The 17,929-nt window shown below is 45.1% G+C and overlaps 1 protein-coding gene across 7 annotated transcripts in view; it reads right to left on the bottom strand.

Annotated features, from left to right (window-relative positions):
* LOC135903072 (collagen alpha-1(III) chain-like) overlaps window positions 1-17,929 on the bottom strand; it is a 442,036-nt gene that overhangs the window by 373,913 nt on the left and 50,194 nt on the right. For 6 of the 7 annotated variants that reach the window (XM_065453972.2, XM_065453975.2, XM_065453973.2 and 3 more), the window contains 3 exons: window positions 14,301-14,438; window positions 5,633-5,785; window positions 3,952-4,108 (listed from right to left, as the gene is read on the bottom strand). The exons of the other annotated variant lie outside the window; for it this stretch is intronic. In XM_065453972.2, coding sequence (XP_065310044.1) covers window positions 3,952-4,108; window positions 5,633-5,785; window positions 14,301-14,438 — 448 coding nt within the window. The remainder of the gene's footprint in view (window positions 1-3,951; window positions 4,109-5,632; window positions 5,786-14,300; window positions 14,439-17,929) is intronic. 7 annotated transcript variants of the gene reach the window in all.

The raw sequence follows: 17,929 nt of genomic DNA, 5'->3' as shown, positions 1-17,929 counted from the left end.
TTTGGAAGGTCAAGTGCTCTCTTTATCAGTTTTCGTATTATGACGTCTATCTTGTCATTTTCGTATTCGTGCAGGTGAAGGTAGCGCATTGGTTTGGGCTAGTTGTTTACAATTCATCATCAAGGTTATTTGCTCACCACTTGGAACGACGACACGTAACGACACGCACAAGTGCAAATTGAGCTTGTGTCTGTCGTTTCCCAGTCCTCGTTCCCAGTAGTGTGCAAATAATATTGATCATGAAGGTAGGACACAGAGTAGAATATTCGGCTCTTACAAAAGCCCGTGCAACTCGTAAGTCATATTTTCTCCGTAAGAGAAAATATGCCTAGTTGCAGATGCGGCGCCCCACACGGTCCACCTGGTCTCCAATATTGCAGAGTTAGTGCTGGGCCCACCCGCAATTTTTTATGGATGTATAATCGTCGAATTCATATCTCCGGCGCATCTTTGATAGTTCGAGCAGAATGGGATGAGGAAATCTTTGTGGTATTTTTGGGCGATGCCCTAATGTGGACAAACTCCGATCTGGCGGGTGCCTAGATGGTGATGTCTTCGGCGTACAACGCATGCTGTACCCATCTGATATTCGCCAATTGAGTGACGAGCTGCGTCATTGCTATGCTAAATAGCAGGGGCGACACTTCCGCGGCTTGTGCTGTGCCCGTTGTGCCCATGTGATAGGGACCATATTCTTCGGTTTGCAAACAAATCAGTGCTTATCTGTCTGTAAGAAAGGCTTTGATGTAATTGAATGTACTGGGGCCACAGTTTCTAGCACTGAGGTGTTTCGATATGAGACTGTGTTTCACATTGTAAAAAAAAAAAAAAACCCTTTGATTGAGAGCCAGTACTACTCGGTCATTGTGAGGCATAGCTACTGGTTCGAGAACTTCTCTGTAGAGCTGCAATATGACGTTCTGTGCCGATTTGTATGGTCTAAAGCCAAACATGGTGGTGCGGAAGACGTCCTTTTTTTCCAGGTATCCCGATAGGCGATCCCGTACCTCTGTCTCTACCAGTTTCCGCACGCATGAAGTCAATGAAGTGGGCCTGAGATTGTCGGTGTTCTTGGGTTTGCCTGACTTTGGGATGAATGTTACAAAGGTCATTTTCCATTCCATTGGAAGAGAAGTTTCCCCTTGCCAGATGGAGGTGATGTATCAGACGAGGTGCATGCATAAAGCATTTGGTAGGTTAGAAAAAAGATTGACCATGCTGCGGTCCCTACCAGTGGCTGTGCCTTTCCATTTTTGTAAGAGCCGCTTTGAGGTCGTGCAGTTGGAATGGTGCATACAACCCTGGATTCGCTCTGTCTTCATAGAGTCCGGGCCACGCGGATCCTGCTGTTGGCAGATATACTTGCCCCTAAGCGTCTCTGCTAGCTGTGTTGTGATTCCTTGGAAACTATGAAAGGCTCTGTGGAGTTGGTGTGTTTCCCCCCGTGCTTGTGAAAGGTCAATCAGAGAGAAAGCGCCATGTATTTTTTACACCGCGAATGTTTTTTTGTTCTATGCACGAAGGCGAGCTTTTTGGTAGAAATGCGGCATCTTGCATACGCTGATCCCTGAGGTAGTGCCCATGCTCGCCAAGAAAATTACATAGTTTTAAGGTTTCTCTTACTGTTGCGCACTTTTATTATCTAAGTATGAGAATATTTAACCTAAAAGGCATGCGCTGTTGGTGTTTTATTAAGGGCCCAGAGTACCAGAATATCCGTCGTCGGTGCAGGAGTCAGTGCGGACGGCGATGTCCGCATGCGAAAAATTACCCCGATTCACGCAGATCCTCCTTTCGGCACATAGGCGTTATGGAACCAATTGAATTTCTCAAAGGCAAATGTGTCACAACATTTGTTAATTATGACCTACAGACGATGTACAGTCAAGCTAGCGTCGGTCTCTAATTTGAATATTCGAGAAAACATAATTCTGTTCCCCGGACATTCAAACACAAACCGCTGTTCCATCTGCTGTTTGAGGTCTCTCTCAGTAGAAGCCGCGAGCACCACTCTGTTCGTTACACCACCATCCAGATGGTGTTGCAATGGTGTTACACGGGGGAAATAGAGAAACAGAACGCTCGTCTTCGTGCGTAGCGTTCGGTGTCAGCATTTCCAGGAAAACATTACGGTTACATAAGACGCAGTCGCCGGTAAGCTTGAGAAGCAGTCAGGGATCTTTTAATGCTATCGCATTCCATTCTTAAAGGCGAAGCTTAAAGGGACACTAAAGAAAAAAGTGATTTCTTCTGCATCAGTCAATTACCTCTCTAGGACAGCAAAAACACCACTCTTAGCACTGTAAGGGTCTTAGTAAGCCAGAAAAAATTCAAGAAAGAAAGACGGGTGGCGACACCTCCATTAAGTTCCCGCACATGGTCACTTTGACGTCACGGATTTTCATGGCATCTTCGAGGGCCTACTTAATTATATAGCGGTACAGAGTGACTACATTGTGTTCTACAGGAACAAAATATTAGACATGGCAAGTTTTGGGAACTTTTACACATCCAACGCGGCCCAAATGCGAAGACATACTTTGGAATCCCTGACGTGCCACTGACGTACTAGCGTGGGGGTTCTGGCGCGAAATTCAAATACTGATACTTCGACCTTCATTTTTTCATGTAATAATCAAGCTATTTTTAAATAGCTGCCTGCAGTGTTCTCAAACAATGCTTTATTAGTCTAAACTGATTTGTTGTTTCGCTTTAGTGTCCCCTTTAAGATTCCTCAAAATCTTGTTTCTTGACCTTTGTGTGTGATCTGCAATTCTCAAAATTCCGAGGAATAACCTTGCCAAGAATGTAAGACAAGGTATCAGCAACTTTAGTGATAGAATGGTGTGGCAATATAGCTGGTATATACTACACATGAAATAGCAAGTTGTGGCATGTGCTTTTGCTAAATATATAGGGAAATTTTCGCTCGCGGACAACTAAGCCGACGCCGGCGCCGACTACGGATATTCTTTGACACGGGGCCCTCAACGCTTTCGCGTATGAATAAGCATTGCCTCTGGGAAATGACACTACTGCAGCATTTATTGGCACACAACGCTCAATGGGCCAAACGTGGCGAACGCTACCTGCAATTCCTAGGGTGAGAAATTCGCGGCAGACGACCTTGTGTTGACTTCATCCTCTTCGATGCGCCGCGCGATCACGGTTTTCAACAGCCTCCGCGCTCGACAATGTCACTTGTACACTTCTATGTACCAAGAAGTTAACCGGCTTTGTCAATAAAGTGCCGCCTGCTCATCGGACTTTCCATGGTCTGGCGTGCCCGTATTTTCCCTTAAGATTTCAATAACTTCCACGTTATGTTAGTAAACACACAAAAGTTGTATAACTAATCATCTTGTTTTTTTTTAACAATACTTCGCAAGTGAAAATGATGCTATAATTGGTGAGCGTCTGTGGATAAGATTGGAAAACGATTGCTAAGAGCCTTCCTTTTCCTGTTAACAGCGTTGTTCCTTTATATATAGCAAAAATGCAGGCAACAACCACCATACGCTCACTGAGTACGCGCAAGTCCTTATATAGTATGGACCTTCATAAAATACACCTGCATTCACTTTTTCACAAAGCTCTTAACACACCATAGGTGCAATGTTACACCATCATAATCTATGATATTCATTTTTCTGATACTTAGATAACACCTACTAGCAAGAAAAATTTGCTTACACCCACAGTTGTGCCTGCGGTATTCAATATTTATCTGTATATGTTTGTAAAAACAAATTAACGACGTCTTGCATCTGACAAAGACTACAGTTTGGTCATTTTGCCAAAACCTTTCAAACAAAATAGCATACTAAGAAGAACAGCATGCTTCTTCTTTTTTCATTTTTAATTAACATTGGTGCCGCGCTTTTCGAAGTGCATTAGTTGTCGATGTGCTGGGTACTGCTTGGCAATCTTCGTGGCACTGTATACACTCACATGAGGCGGGTGAACGTGGCGCCCCACATGCCGAGAAACCAGCGTGCGTTGTTCAAGGCGCGCTTGCTGTTTCTCACGTAGTTGTCCAGGACCTTGTAGTCGCTCAGCTTGCTCCATACTTCAGCGGTGTCGTCGTAGTACAGCTTAACGGTGCCATCTGCGAGCGGCAACACAACACAAAAGAGGCTACTTGAAGGGGCCTCCTTATTTCAATTATTTCGTTGATGCAATGAATGTTGTAAATTATTTTAGGATATAATGGAGGTTATAAAGCGTCAACTACAGGGGCGTATTATCGAAACAATTTTTGTTCAAGCGACTAGAAGTGAGATAGTGGTGCGATAGGAGAAATAAAAATGTCGCACAGCCCTGCTACCGGGAGACAGGCTTCTCTACCAAAGTAGACGGCCGGTCTGCAGTGCGGGACGCGCTATAGGTCCACGCCGCCTTAACACAGACTGGCTGTGCATACAATTATCCTTTGTATAGACCAGCGTCCGCAAATGGCGTTCATTTCCTGCCTCCTCCAATACCGGAGCCGTAGACCGCGTCACGTTGGCGTCTGTACACCCGCTCCCTCTTTAATGGGAAGCTTCTTTTGCGAATTATCCCAAATTTCCCGAATTATCCCGAATTATCCGAAATATCATCTCATCTATAGGATCTAAAGCGCGCGCTGTTGCTTTGTCTCTGCGTGTAGTAGTTAAGAGAGCCAGTGTAAGGGCGGAGAAGAGGGAAAGAAAGGGAAGTCTCTGAAGCAAACTTGTAGCGCCGTGGTTTTAAAGCGCAACCGTGGTAGAGAAACGGAAGGCGATATAAGCATGCGTAGCCATGATACGCACACGACAAACTGCCTTACAATATTTAGACTTGAGGGGAAGCTTCGTTAACAAACCTTAACACGGCAATCAGCACTCGAATATAATTATAACCCTAATAATAATTGTAAATATTCATCTCATCTATATGATCGAAAGCGCGCGCTGTTGCTTTGTCTCTGCGTGTAGTAGTTAAGAGAGCCAGTTTAAGGGCGGAGAAGAGGGAAGGAAAGGAAAGTCTCTGAAGCAAACTTGCAGCGCCATGGTTTTAAAGCGCAACGGTGGTAGAGAAACAGAAGGCGATATAAGCATGCGTAGCCATGATACGCACACGACAAACTGCCTTACAATATTTAGACTTGAGGGGAAGCTTCGTTAACAAACTATAACACGGCAATCAGCACTCGAATATAATTATAACCCTAATAATAATTGTAAATATTCATCTCATCTATAGGATCTAAAGCGCGCACTGTTGTTTTGTCTCTGTGTGTAGTAGTTAAGAGCGCCAGGTTAAGGGCGGAGAAGAGGGAAGGAAAGGAAAGTCTCTGAAGCAAACTTGCAGCGCCGTGGTTTTAAAACGCAACCGTGGTAGAGAAACGGAAGGCGATATAAGCATGCGTAGCCATGATACGCACGCGACAAACTGCCTTACAATATTTAGACTTGAGGGGAAGCTTCGCTAACAAACTATAAGACGGCAAGCAGCACTCTAATATAATTACAACCGTAATAATAATTGTAACTATTCATCTCATATATATATATATATATATATATATATATATATATATATATATATATATATATATATATATATATATATATATATATATATATATTGCGGCGGTGCTGTGGCTCACCATATCGCTTCTTCTTGTCGAACACAAGCGGGTCCTGGTTGGCGCGTCTCGAGTACACGAAGAACCGGATGTACACATAATCCGTGCACTGGAGGACTTTGCTAGGAAGTACGAATGGTAGGTATTCGAAGACACAGATGAGGGTGAACTTCGCTGTAAAGAGCAGGACGGGTACGTAACCAAACAATCAAAGACGAGAGTTTGAATACATCATTTACATCGTACGTTAACACAGTTTTGATTCAACAGCTCTACATTGCAGTTACATTTGCAAAGTTACGACACTTACATCGACATAGTTTCTATATATTGGCTGAATAAGAATTTGTAAGGGAATCGGCCTGTTTTTTGACATTTCTTAATATTCACTTTCATGCTGCAACTAAATTGCAGTCGCGGAGATTCGTACGGGAGAACGTGGTCTTAACGACATCTTAACGTTCTTTGTTCCTTCAAACTAAAGATAATAAAAGAGTAAAAAAAACTATTCACGAAGGAAGCGATTTGTTTACTTAGGGTTTTCATGACTAGGTGTTGCTGCGTTGAAGAAAGAAGAAAGAAAGCGTACTGAAATGAACTACTAAACTATGCACAAACCCTTGTCGAAGGACTCGTAAAACTAAAATATTGAAAGGAAGGTTTCAATTAGGCATTCGCTTGCTGACCGGCGATGCTTCGTATGAACCGTGCGGACACAGAAGTTGCAACAATGACACGACTGTCCACCACCCTTCTACTCACGAACTCAAAACCGCGTTAGATGCAAGAAAATGTGGCAGTAGATTGTTATATCTTTTGCGGTATAGATTAAAGATAGTGTCAATGGAAGGGAATAGCTAATACGGACCAGAGAAATGAAATAACCGGACTAGCAATACTTGCGAAGTATATACACTGCGGACATAGATAACCGAGACTAATGATGGCTACACAAATTATCATCGTATTTTGGAAGACAACGTGGCCACGTAACGGCGACGAGAAAGCAGCGTGACGATGCGCATGATAGCAGCACGATTAAGACGACAACATGACTAAAGCGGCACGACGACAACGCGAAATACGGCTACGTGACGAGGATTGCATGGAGATGGCTGAGTACAGCCAAGCGGGAGTCTGTCCGAGCGAAGCTGAGTTGAGCTGGCAAGAATAAACGGTACATCTCGGCAAGCAACGCGCTTTGAATTTCGGCGCCGAACACGCCCGGTCATTGTCAGCGCAAGCAGCAGTGAAACTCGACAAAACCGCGCCAATGGCACGGAACCTACAGGCGCTACGTAATGAGCCATCGCGCGACGGTGCGCGCGTCTCAGTGTGCTCGTTGGCGTTCGGTGGCAAGCCCGACAAATTGACTGCACGAGAGCATCTATCATCCGCGTAGATACTCCAGCCAACGGCCACGAGAGCGTACGAAATAACCTTAGGAATCCATTCGATTCAAGCGAACTTGTTGCAACGTGAGTGCAAAGCGCACACAATGCGTTTAGCGGTGCATACGAGGCTTTGCATACCTATCAACTCTCCTGAATTTTGCGTAATGTTTACAAACTTGGGTTCGTTTGATGATTTTACCAATGCTGCGTCAAGTATAACAAAAAGTAGATTGGATCTGCGAAACCATCTTAAAGACGTCGAAGTATTGGGCCGTGTTAGACGACAAAAAAAAAAATTCCTACAAGAAATAAATTTCGATTGTTTCTGTGTCGCCCTTTTGTGGCAGCACTGGTAGCCACATAACAGAGATGTGCTTCCTTTGAGCAAGTTTATTCTGAGACATTCCTGAGGGTGGTAAATTACCGCTATAAATGCTTATATGTATCGTGCAAAAAGTGAGTACTCAAGGCAAATTTTATTGGAATGCTTGCACTTCCCTCCCCCTTTCATGTTGCAGGGAATTTTATCATGAATTTTGATGTTCAGTGCTTGGCAGATATGCTGTTGTGACATGGTCATTGACCTCTGTGTCGGCGGTCAGTGACAGTCAAAACATGACGACTAAGCTAGTGCGATCATTCAAAGAGTTCCTCTCAAAAAATTGTACTGCGGCTCCTTTTCTTTCTGTGGTGCATGAGAATAAATAAGGGAAATGGGAGAATGGTTAAGGGTCACCATAAATGTAGCCGTAAATGACACAGAAACACGGGATGATCGCAGGCCTAACAGCGGGAAAAGCACTATGACAATGACAGAGCGATGGCCACGTGGCTACTTAGAATGCTTCAGCATAAGAAAGTATATGATATATATAACGGTAACATAAACCTAACCTAAAGCTAAGCTAAGCCGACCTAACGTGAACGAGACGCAAAGCCAATAATCCTCATGGCGTCACATCAGGCAATCGCATTCAACCGTGGTTGCTAAGGCGCTGTGCGTATATTCCACTCAAAGGGGTCCACAGAAAACTGCTCCTGAAAAGTCCAGGAGAGCAAGTCCGGCCTATACTAGGGCCATATTGCTCTCCCGAGAAAATTCTTTTTGTTTTCATTCTTGAAGGTAGAGTGCCTTCATCATCATCATCATCATCATCATCATCATCATCATCATCATCATCATTAGCAGCAGCAGCAGCCTGGTTATGCCCACTGCAGGGTAAAGGCCTCTCCCATACTTCTCCAACTACCCCGGTCATGTACTAATCGTGGCCATATCGTCCCTGCGAACTTCTAAATCTCATACGCCCACCTAACTTTCTGCCGCCCCCTGCTACGCTTCCCTTACCTTGGAATCCAGTCCGTAACCCTTAATGTCCATCGGTTATCTTCCCTCCTAATTACATGTCCTGCCCATGCTCATTTCTTTTTCTTGATTTCCACTAAGACATGTCATTACGTCACGTTTGTTCCCTTCCCCAATCTGCTCCTTTCTTATCCCTTAACGTTACACGCATGATTCTTTCCATAGCTCGTTGCGTCGTCTTCAATTTAGGTAGAACACCTTTAGTAAGCCTCCAGGTTTCTGCCCCGTACGTGAGTACTGGTAAGACACAGCTGTTATACACTTTTCTCTTGAGGGATAATGGCAACCTGCTGTTGATGATCTGAGAATGCCTGCCAAACGCACCCCAGCCCAATCTTATTCTTCTAAGTGCCTTAAGGTGCGACAAAGTTATAATCCGGCATTATTGACTCAGCACCAGCGCCTTTCCGACGTAGATTTGCACAAAGCGGTCACCAAATAGGGTGTCAGCGTGCGCTGGTTCACCTGTTTCATCGTGCCGGCAGTCAGCGTCCAAGCGCAAATAAACTCGACCCCACTCCGCAATGCCGGCACGCCTAGGGACAAACGCATACAACACGCGCAAACAAACTTCTACACCATATATACTGCCTAGGCAGAGTCGGATATGCAAGAAGCGAACGTCCCCAGATTATCTCTCTCTCGCACCCGCTCTTACAGGTGCTTGCGCAGAAACGTCGGGCACATCGAGAAACACCACGCCCCGCTGTACCTACTAGCAATTGTAAAAATGCTACCCGGCCCTCAGGCGGTATCTAATTGTTGGTAATGATTTTTGGGTGCACTTATCAAGAGTGAGCAGGGATTGCCGCTAACATCATGCGTGCTTTCTTCCTTCCCGGGCTGTGTTTCCGCGCCCCAAAAATTGCAGATCGCGTAATCTAACTTCAGAGACAGTTGTAATTGTAAATCGCCGATAGTGGCCGTCCTGGTTGGTGAACATAAAGAGAAGCAGCTGATGATAAATAATCTAATTTGCGGACTCATGGCGAACATCTTCGCTGTTCGCCCCCGCGGCCGGCGTTCTTCACAATGCCAGCTTTGCGATAGCATGAGCTCGTAGTCGTCTAGTGAGATATCTACATGTTTGCATGGTCCATGCCTTACACCATATATGCTGGTTATTTTAATGAGTAAGTGAATGTTTACTACAATTTATATGAGCGATATAACTAACATATAGACTCATGTACGGGCCGCATTTTCTTGTCACCATTTTGATGAGCCTTGCATGGGACCGGGCTATGTGACCTAATGTATCCAAATATGTGTATTAAATCCGCCTTAGACTTTCGCGATCGCCTCCTCTCACTACCGATTCGCGACGCGCGAAAATTCCCTGTCGAGCGTGATCGGAATCGGCGTACCGAACGCGATTGCATTTCAGTTGGCTATTTCATATTGGCTGTCAAGTTGGGCGTGCAGCCTTTATAAGGATGCGGCCATTATCCCGATTTATGTGGTAAGAATTTTCGTGCGTGCAATTGTCCTATACTTCGCTATCAGTAATACAGCTTCGCGGTTCCGGAGAAACTGTGGCATCTCACTATCTTTCTTTTACTGCGAGTCCTACTATGAGCGCTGCTGCATATGAATGGTATTTATTTTGATTTTCAGCGAATGCACCTGGGCCTCATTAGGTTACTGAGTGAATCATATAAATATTCATGACCTCAGCATGCAAGCTGCGATGTTTTCATCCTTAATGAATGTTGCAAATTAATCAAACATGTTCTTTTTTTCCATGAGCAGTTAGCACTGCCTACTGGACAGAGAAGCAATACCGAGACACATATCATTCACGTCGGTTTCACAGACCGTTGATAGCGCCTGCAGAAAGGGTCACTGAGTACTGTAGGTTCTTTTCAGGATCAAAAAAGCGCACAAAGCAATTTGAAGCGAGGTGAACATACTGCAACATATCCATTCTCTAGGATTATTCTATCCATACCATTAAAAATAATTGTTGCTTGGCTACTTCCTTCGCTTCAAAAATATAACTTTGTCCTGTGCATGTATTTTATACATTATCTGTGAACGTGGTGTTCACTGTGGAAATAAAAAAAATGATGTTGAAGTAAGAAAATACGGATGAGATAGCCGCCGGTGGTGCTTTTAATGTGCTTGTCCTCTAATTGTCCGGATATGCAGAAAATAAAGCCAAACTATGAATGAAAAGCTCCGCACGTCACACCGAAAGTGATGCAGTACGCTTTTAGCCAGAATAAAATATTAAGCGAGAAGGTCGAAGCAACTCGAAAGAAACCTGAAATGGCGTGGGTAGCAGAACTTTCATAATCAGACTTTGGGGGTGGGCGGGGTAGGCTTTATAATCGCCGAGGATAGGCTCTGCTCGCCTCCCACTTGAAGACTTCCGAGGGGGCTCGGACCCCCGCGTAGTCCGCGCCTATGTGGTAGACAGTGGCGTAGCCAGAAATTTTGTTCGGGGGGGGGGGGGCTACGCCACTGGCCCCATATATATATATGTTTATACATGGGGCCAGTGGCGCAGCCAGGCATTTTGTTCGGGGGGGGGGGGGGGAGCACGTTGCAGCTCGGCCTCCTCCGTAAGAGGAAGCTTAAGCTCGGGTGCTCCTAATTAAACACATGTAGAAGGGGAATTCGTTTTTCCCTGCGATCACTTCACCAAATTTGAGGAGGTTTGTTGCATTTAAACGAAAAAGTTTAATTCTAGTGACTGCTGGTTTTGAATTTTTCATTGCGGTGGTCAATTATTCATTAAAATTGGCCAATATCGAAAATTTTCAGAAAACGAAACTATCAAGTTTAAAACTCTGTGACTCAACAATCAGAAATGATATCACAATTCTGTGAAGTGCATCTAATAGTACATCTACAGCGGACAAAACAGATATGTTACACATGAATCTCAATAAAATTTAGTATTGTGCAAACACGGCTTTTGCAGAACCCTTGTACACAACGTAACCACTTCACGTAAGATACAAATTGACATAGCAAATTCGTCTGCTTTGACTGTTATAATAGATGCCGTTTACAGAACCACAATATCTGTTCTTCATGATATTATGCTATTATGCTTCCTGCTATTAGTTTGTAAACGTCTTGCTTCTATTTTTTCAAACTTCGAATTTTTCAAAATATTTTAAACAAAATTCAGGCCCTAAATCGAAGTTCTGTTTCCAACAGACACTAGCATTTAACTTTCTCTCTCAAATGCAACCACTTTCAATCCAAGAATCCTAGATTCCGCCCCCATTCCATCCACTTCACCCGCTGTATTGCGCGCGATGGAAGGCGGCGCGCTTGCTCCCCGCTTTTCTCCTTTGCGCACACAAGACTGAGCCATCATCGTCGGCTCACCCATTCCACCTCCCCTCCTACGCTTTCACTCGCACATACAGCATGGAGAGCGTGGTCACGATGTTATCACCCTTGGACTTTATACGAAACATGAGGGCGACGGCAGGAATGCGCCTCGAGTGCCCATATAATTGCTTTCGCAATAATAAAATAAACGTATCCGGCAACTGAAGCGTCGCGTCGCCCCTTACTTTCCGCAAAAGAAGTATCAAAATCGAGCTTTCACCATGCGACAATTCGCTGCGCCGCAACAATGTATTTTTTTTTCCGTGGGGCGAAGGCACAGAAATGAAAAAAAAAACGCATAGGAAAGTATGTTGGCCAGAATTGAATGCATACTTCGGGCACTTAATGGGGCTACGGAAGGAATACCGAAGAAAACATGAGACGCTTGGTCCACTGAGAAGCATACGCATACTGCTCAGTATCCTACACCGGCGAAACAAGACTTTCCGGAAAGGTTCCGCTGAAGGAACGCGGTGCAATCCTTCAAGTCCCCACAGTGAGTGTGGCGAGCGACCATTGTTTTTTTTTCTCGTCTGCAAGCCAGAAAGCGTCCTCCCCCCTGAAAGCCCGCGGGTAGGGTAGCGAGAACAAAAAAAATTGAAGAGGCTCAATGTGTCCTCGCGAATAAAAGTCAAAGTAGAAAAAATAAATAAGAACGTAGTTACTTTGGCTGGCTTTAATGTCTTGTCATGGATGTTCTGGCGTAGGTTAAAAAAATGCTGATATTTTTTTATGTGACATGATGGCACAAATGAAACACCCCAACGCTTCGTCTCATTGGACCTCGCTGCGTGCTTTGTCAGCTCGTCTTCTAGTGTGTTGATTTGGCTTGTCTCGTTGTATGTTCCGATGTAAGACTTTAGAAAAGTCAATGGAACTTTGGCGTCAGATGTTTACAACAGCATTAAACCCACAAAGTTCCGCAATTGAAAATCTAAAGCACAACTTTTGAAATGTCAATGCACCTTTCACATCAAGAGCTTACGACATTTATACCCATAAAGTTTCGCAATTGATATCCATGCGCTCCATAGATTCCGTGGACTCAGTGAGATGCCGCGGCGAGCCCGCTCACCATCAAAGCGCCCTTGAAACTTTGTGCTCGAATGGGACTGCTTGGCGTTATGCGACTCCGGGTGCCTGGGCGTTGCCACGAAATCCAGCCCGAGTTCGCAATCTTCGCGGTTAAATGTCTTTTCGAGAGTCAAAAAGACATTCTAGACAAAATCCAGAGTGATTTCCGGCGCCGGGGGTCGCTTTGGTCGGCGGTGCATGGACAGCACGAAAAAATTTCTGGGGGCGCTGAAGCCCCATAAGCCCCCTCCCCCCCCCCCCTGGCTACGCCCCTGGTGGTAGACGACCTTGAATTTGACAGCCCACTTACAATCGTGGTTACCACCACAAGCTCCACCACCAGTAGCCTTTCTCCAAACTTCCATAAATTTGTCGTGTAATGATTCGAATGTATTCGCCATAGTGCATGCAATCTGCTCCGCTCATCACAGACACGCTAAGTCGATTCTGGAGCTTATAACCGTCGATCGTGGCAGAATACGGACGTGGAATAAGGGTAAACGGAGAAGGACTCCTATGAATTCCCACCACAGCGGCGAAATTCCATTTCCATTTCGACATCCATTTCAAATTCTCGCGTACGGACATACAGACACTTTTAGGACCGCTGCACAAAATAAAAAGGGCATGCAGACGGGGCACTTGAAAAAAAAAGTCACAGGCCTGCGTGACACACGCAGTCACAGCGTAAGCTGGAGGAGCGGCTTCATAGGAGCTCCATTTTGGACAGCACGCACTAAAGGGTCTTCACGGCCATGCCTCGTTGCGTCGTTTTCACGAGAACCAACTTAACTCTCCGCCCGGCGTCGAAGGCGAGTTGCGGCTTGTCTTGTTCTCTGCTGAGCCGGACGTTACGTTTTTGCAGCCGCGCGCGTTGCTGTGCGATTCGTTTCTTCAGCAGTGGTTCGTACCTTGCGAGCAGGCGCCATAACGTGTACCGAAGAGTAAACACAGCTATCGAGACTAAGCGGTGCACAAGTCACCTTCCTTGATACGTGGCACGATAAGATTCAACTGCTTCGCGCCGTGACACATTGTGAAATACAACGCAACTTCAATGAAAAGTTTGCACGATGAGGCGCTACGCGGTGGGGATCTCACATCGCGTAAAAAGCGGCACGATACAATGCTGCTACTGCTGATTAATTGGCATCTCAGTGCGGTCCCAAATACTAACCTATCCTGATTATTTATCGATGCATGGTATATAGGTTCTGCACTCTAGCCTTTTCGTATACAACTTCTTAATCATTTTCTTTCTCAACATTTCACTGTCAACTTGAGCCGCTACCTGTGCAACTGCTACATGGCGCGCCACCTGGTGCAATAATACCCAAATGCAATGCAAAGTGTCCTCGTATGGACGCTATGCGTCGCTCATCTCACATCGCGTGCCTCCTCGTGGGCTACGACGCGTGCACATGGCACGTTTCCGCCGCGCGTGACATTTGTTAGCCTGACATTGACACAATCTCCGCTGCAGACAAATATTCTGTGCACTCACTAGGGGGAGGGGTCGTGGTCGGCGTGGTGGCTGCCGGGGTGGGTCTGGGAGTTGCAGGCGTAGGTCTGGGAGCTGCAGGGGTAGGTCTGGGCCGAGTGGGAGATCCCGGTTGTTGTGGTCTCGGCGTTGGGCGACCGCCTGCAGAAGGGTGGCCGCACTTTACTTGATCATGCGCGAACAAAAGGTATCTACAAAACACGGTAACATTGACATACTTCAAGTAAATTCATGGGTTAAGAAGTGCGTTCAACCATACGAAGATCGTCGTTCGTTATGTAGCGTACATCGAATTCTTGTCTACTGCTACACTCATTTCTGAGAACCGCCACTTATTTCACTGTAGTCTTGAACTTACACATTTTATCAAGTCGTTAACCTTATTTGCTGACGTAATATACAGCCCATAGGACAAATACGCAGGTCTCTTGATGGTGGTTCCATCAAGTTTCATCAAACCATCAAGTTGCAGGTTCTTGATGGTTCCCTTACTAGGCAGCACCCGAAATTGGTCATCAAACCTTTCACCTTGACAGAAAATTTCTTCTTAACAGGGCACATTCGAGGGATCCATCGAGAAGAGGTTAGATATTTTCACGTGTTGAAAATTGTGACGCACCTACTTCGCATAAAAAAGGGCGGCGCTGAGCAAGTTCGAATGCCGCGATACACTCGACATATATTTTGTTTTGATAGCGAAATCGGTTTCGAATACCGATGTGGTGTCAGCAGAAAATTGTCACATAGCAGAATATTTTGCGGCTGCCCTGAAGTGCTAAGCCCTTGTTAGGATTATCTTTTTAAATAAAATACAGAAAACGCGAAGAGCTCTTTTGTGACGATTCCTGAGAGGGAATGTAAGACCCCTCACAATATCTGGGCTTAATGGGTGCCGTAGGACAATTATAAGCTAATGGGTGCCTATCGATTGCGTTGTTCCCTTATACTTTGTACTTTTTCCACTATATTTATTTACAGGCAGAAAGTTTATCTCGAATTCAGGTCTTACAAAGATGGGAAAATGCCAGGACTCAAGCAAAAGGCTGCTTTCCCGCAGCTAGACAAGGGTTCCGACACTAATTACATTTCCTAATGGAAAACATATACATGATATACGTGAAACGTGTACATATCTGACATTGTAATAACCAAATATAATATAACATCTGAACCTGTAATTACATTGTAATCATAATATTTACTCATGATTATTACATAGCACAATACGTTGCAATCAACAATATTACTTCCGACAAAATGCACGTTTTACGCACCCAAGGGGCATACGAACATGTGGCTATACGAAACAATTTCCTGGTACAATTTGAATGCATTCGAATCGCCGACGCAACTTGCACGCAATGGGCATATTTTATAATAATAAAAAATAAAACAAAGTATTCGGCAGATAACTTGCATTTATGGCATATGCACCTGTCCATTCACAGTTAGCATATTCGATTTTAGATTGCTGCCGGGTGATTATGCTTATCACAATATTATCTTTTTTATGTTGTTCAGCCGCCTCGGCAGTGTGCATTCTAATCTATTACGTCCTTGTCCGGTCCGTGGAAAAAGAACCGCTCATATTTCTCAATTTCCAATGTCGTATTGAACTTCGCCATGTTTTTCTAATTTACAAAGACAAACTTGGTATAACTGCATCTCGTGCTAGTCCCATAATTTATTGGAAGACTGAAATCATAAAGCTGATGAGAGGGACGAACGTAAAGTGTGGAAAGTCAACGAAAATACATGTCCTGTGTGAGCGTCATGCACAACCTAAGCGCAAAGCTTCTTTTGCTTTTTTTTTCGAGACAGATAGCCTTCTTAACTTTTTTTCCTGCGCCGTTCCCCGCAAAAGGATGCAGCAGTTTGCATGAGAAGTGAATATAGAATTATAGGGCAGTAGCTTTATTTTTGAGGATGAGTGTCTCACAATGTACTAAGTATAACAGATGCTGTAGCCAAATTTTTCCTACGCGCTCAGCATGCTCATGTTGATTGAAGATTACCCCCAGTGTTTTCCCACTAGCTGCAATATAATCTTTTCTTCATTTCCAAGAATAATTCCTGCATCACGATTTACGTGTTTTATGCAGCACTAAATAGTATTTATGTTGCTCTTTTTTCTGTTTATATTGACACGTGTACTTATTTATGCTTTTCATGGGGACCGCATTTAATCCACTAAGAACTTTAAGTTATCACTCAGCGCAAGATGCGCCTGCATGACTGGAACTCACTGTAATACTATCGATTGTTCTATGCGTTGTCTGTTGTCACCGAAGCTTGCATAATCTGATTGCATACGCTACGTGAATTGTGCAGTACTGTCTGGAAGACACGCGGGCACCAGCGATTTTTCTGGAAACCACGATGGCCCATGTATGAAAGCAGACGCGCTTGACCAGCAGATCAGATTTTTGGCGATCGCCGACTGTGTTCGACGCTGTGGTTGTTCTTTGAGTGTAGCCTACGTTTGAGGGCACAGGTCGCCCAATAAAACGCAAGTTTAGTTATTCATTTTTGCTGCTTTCTTCACCGTCACCACCACGTGACAGCAAAAATAGCTTGAAAGTCTTCTAGGACGATGCAAAGACTGTTTTTCAAGGTCATCGGAAATGCGGCAAACATCAGTTGCGAGGCATCGCAGGATAGACAGTTTTAGCAGAGCGGTTGCTTGCGCTCCGCTCCGCACACGTCTCACGCGCACCGGTGGCTGCATAGAATGCATTGATTTCGCTTATCTAACAAGCGCGTCTCCCAGAGACGTCACTGACGTGCTCTAAGCTTGGTGGTAAAAGGGTTACGAAAGAAGCTACACGCTCCCTGACGCACCGCTAAATCAGGTTCCGAGCGGAACATGGTCAGCGTCCCACGTTTCGCTGCCGCTATGTGTGCTGTGCGCGCGCGCGTCAGAGTTCCCGGTAGCGTTTTGCTGAGTGGCTGCGTGGCAATTGTTGTGATAGGCTGGTCTGAGCGGAGCAGACCGTAAAGGCTCTGCTAAAACTCTCTAATAACCGAACAATCTGCTAGACCTTTACGCCAGAGCACTTACCGAGTGTCGACGCGAGAACGAAAAGCTATAAGGCAGAAAGCCGCGAAATGCTGCACGACGGCGTGATCCAGCCGTCGAAACGCCTGTGGGCGTCTCTTGTGGTCTTAGTGAAGAAGAACGATGGAAGGCTGCGTTTCTGCGTCGATTACCACCGCTTGAACAAAATCACAAGAAGGATGTATCCGCCACCCTACCAATAAGCGACTCGTTAGATTGACTCTGCAACGATAAGTACTATTCATCGATGGACCTCAAGACTGGGAATTGACAAATTCGTGTGGACAAAAGAGATCGAGAGAATACCGCACTTATCATGCCAGACGGCCCCGTCGTGTTTAAGGTGATGCCATTCGGAGTTTGTTCTGTGCCGGCAAGATTCCAGCATGTGTTGGACACAGTTTTGGCAGGGCTCAAGTGACAGACTTGTCTCGTCGACTGGGATGAGTTGTAGCTTTTCCCACAAGTTTCCAAGGTAATTACAGGCTGGCTCAGACAGTACTAGAGGCGATCAAGCGATCTAGACTCACCCCGAAATCCGAAAAGGCTGCTTTGATTACCAAAAACTTGTATT

The sequence above is a fragment of the Dermacentor albipictus genome, chromosome 1 (assembly GCF_038994185.2).
Source record: "Dermacentor albipictus isolate Rhodes 1998 colony chromosome 1, USDA_Dalb.pri_finalv2, whole genome shotgun sequence".
In the NCBI taxonomy this organism is placed as follows: Eukaryota; Metazoa; Arthropoda; class Arachnida; order Ixodida; family Ixodidae; genus Dermacentor; species Dermacentor albipictus.
The sequence above is the reverse complement of the archived record's forward strand: the minus strand, read 5'-3'. Positions and strand labels throughout refer to the sequence as shown.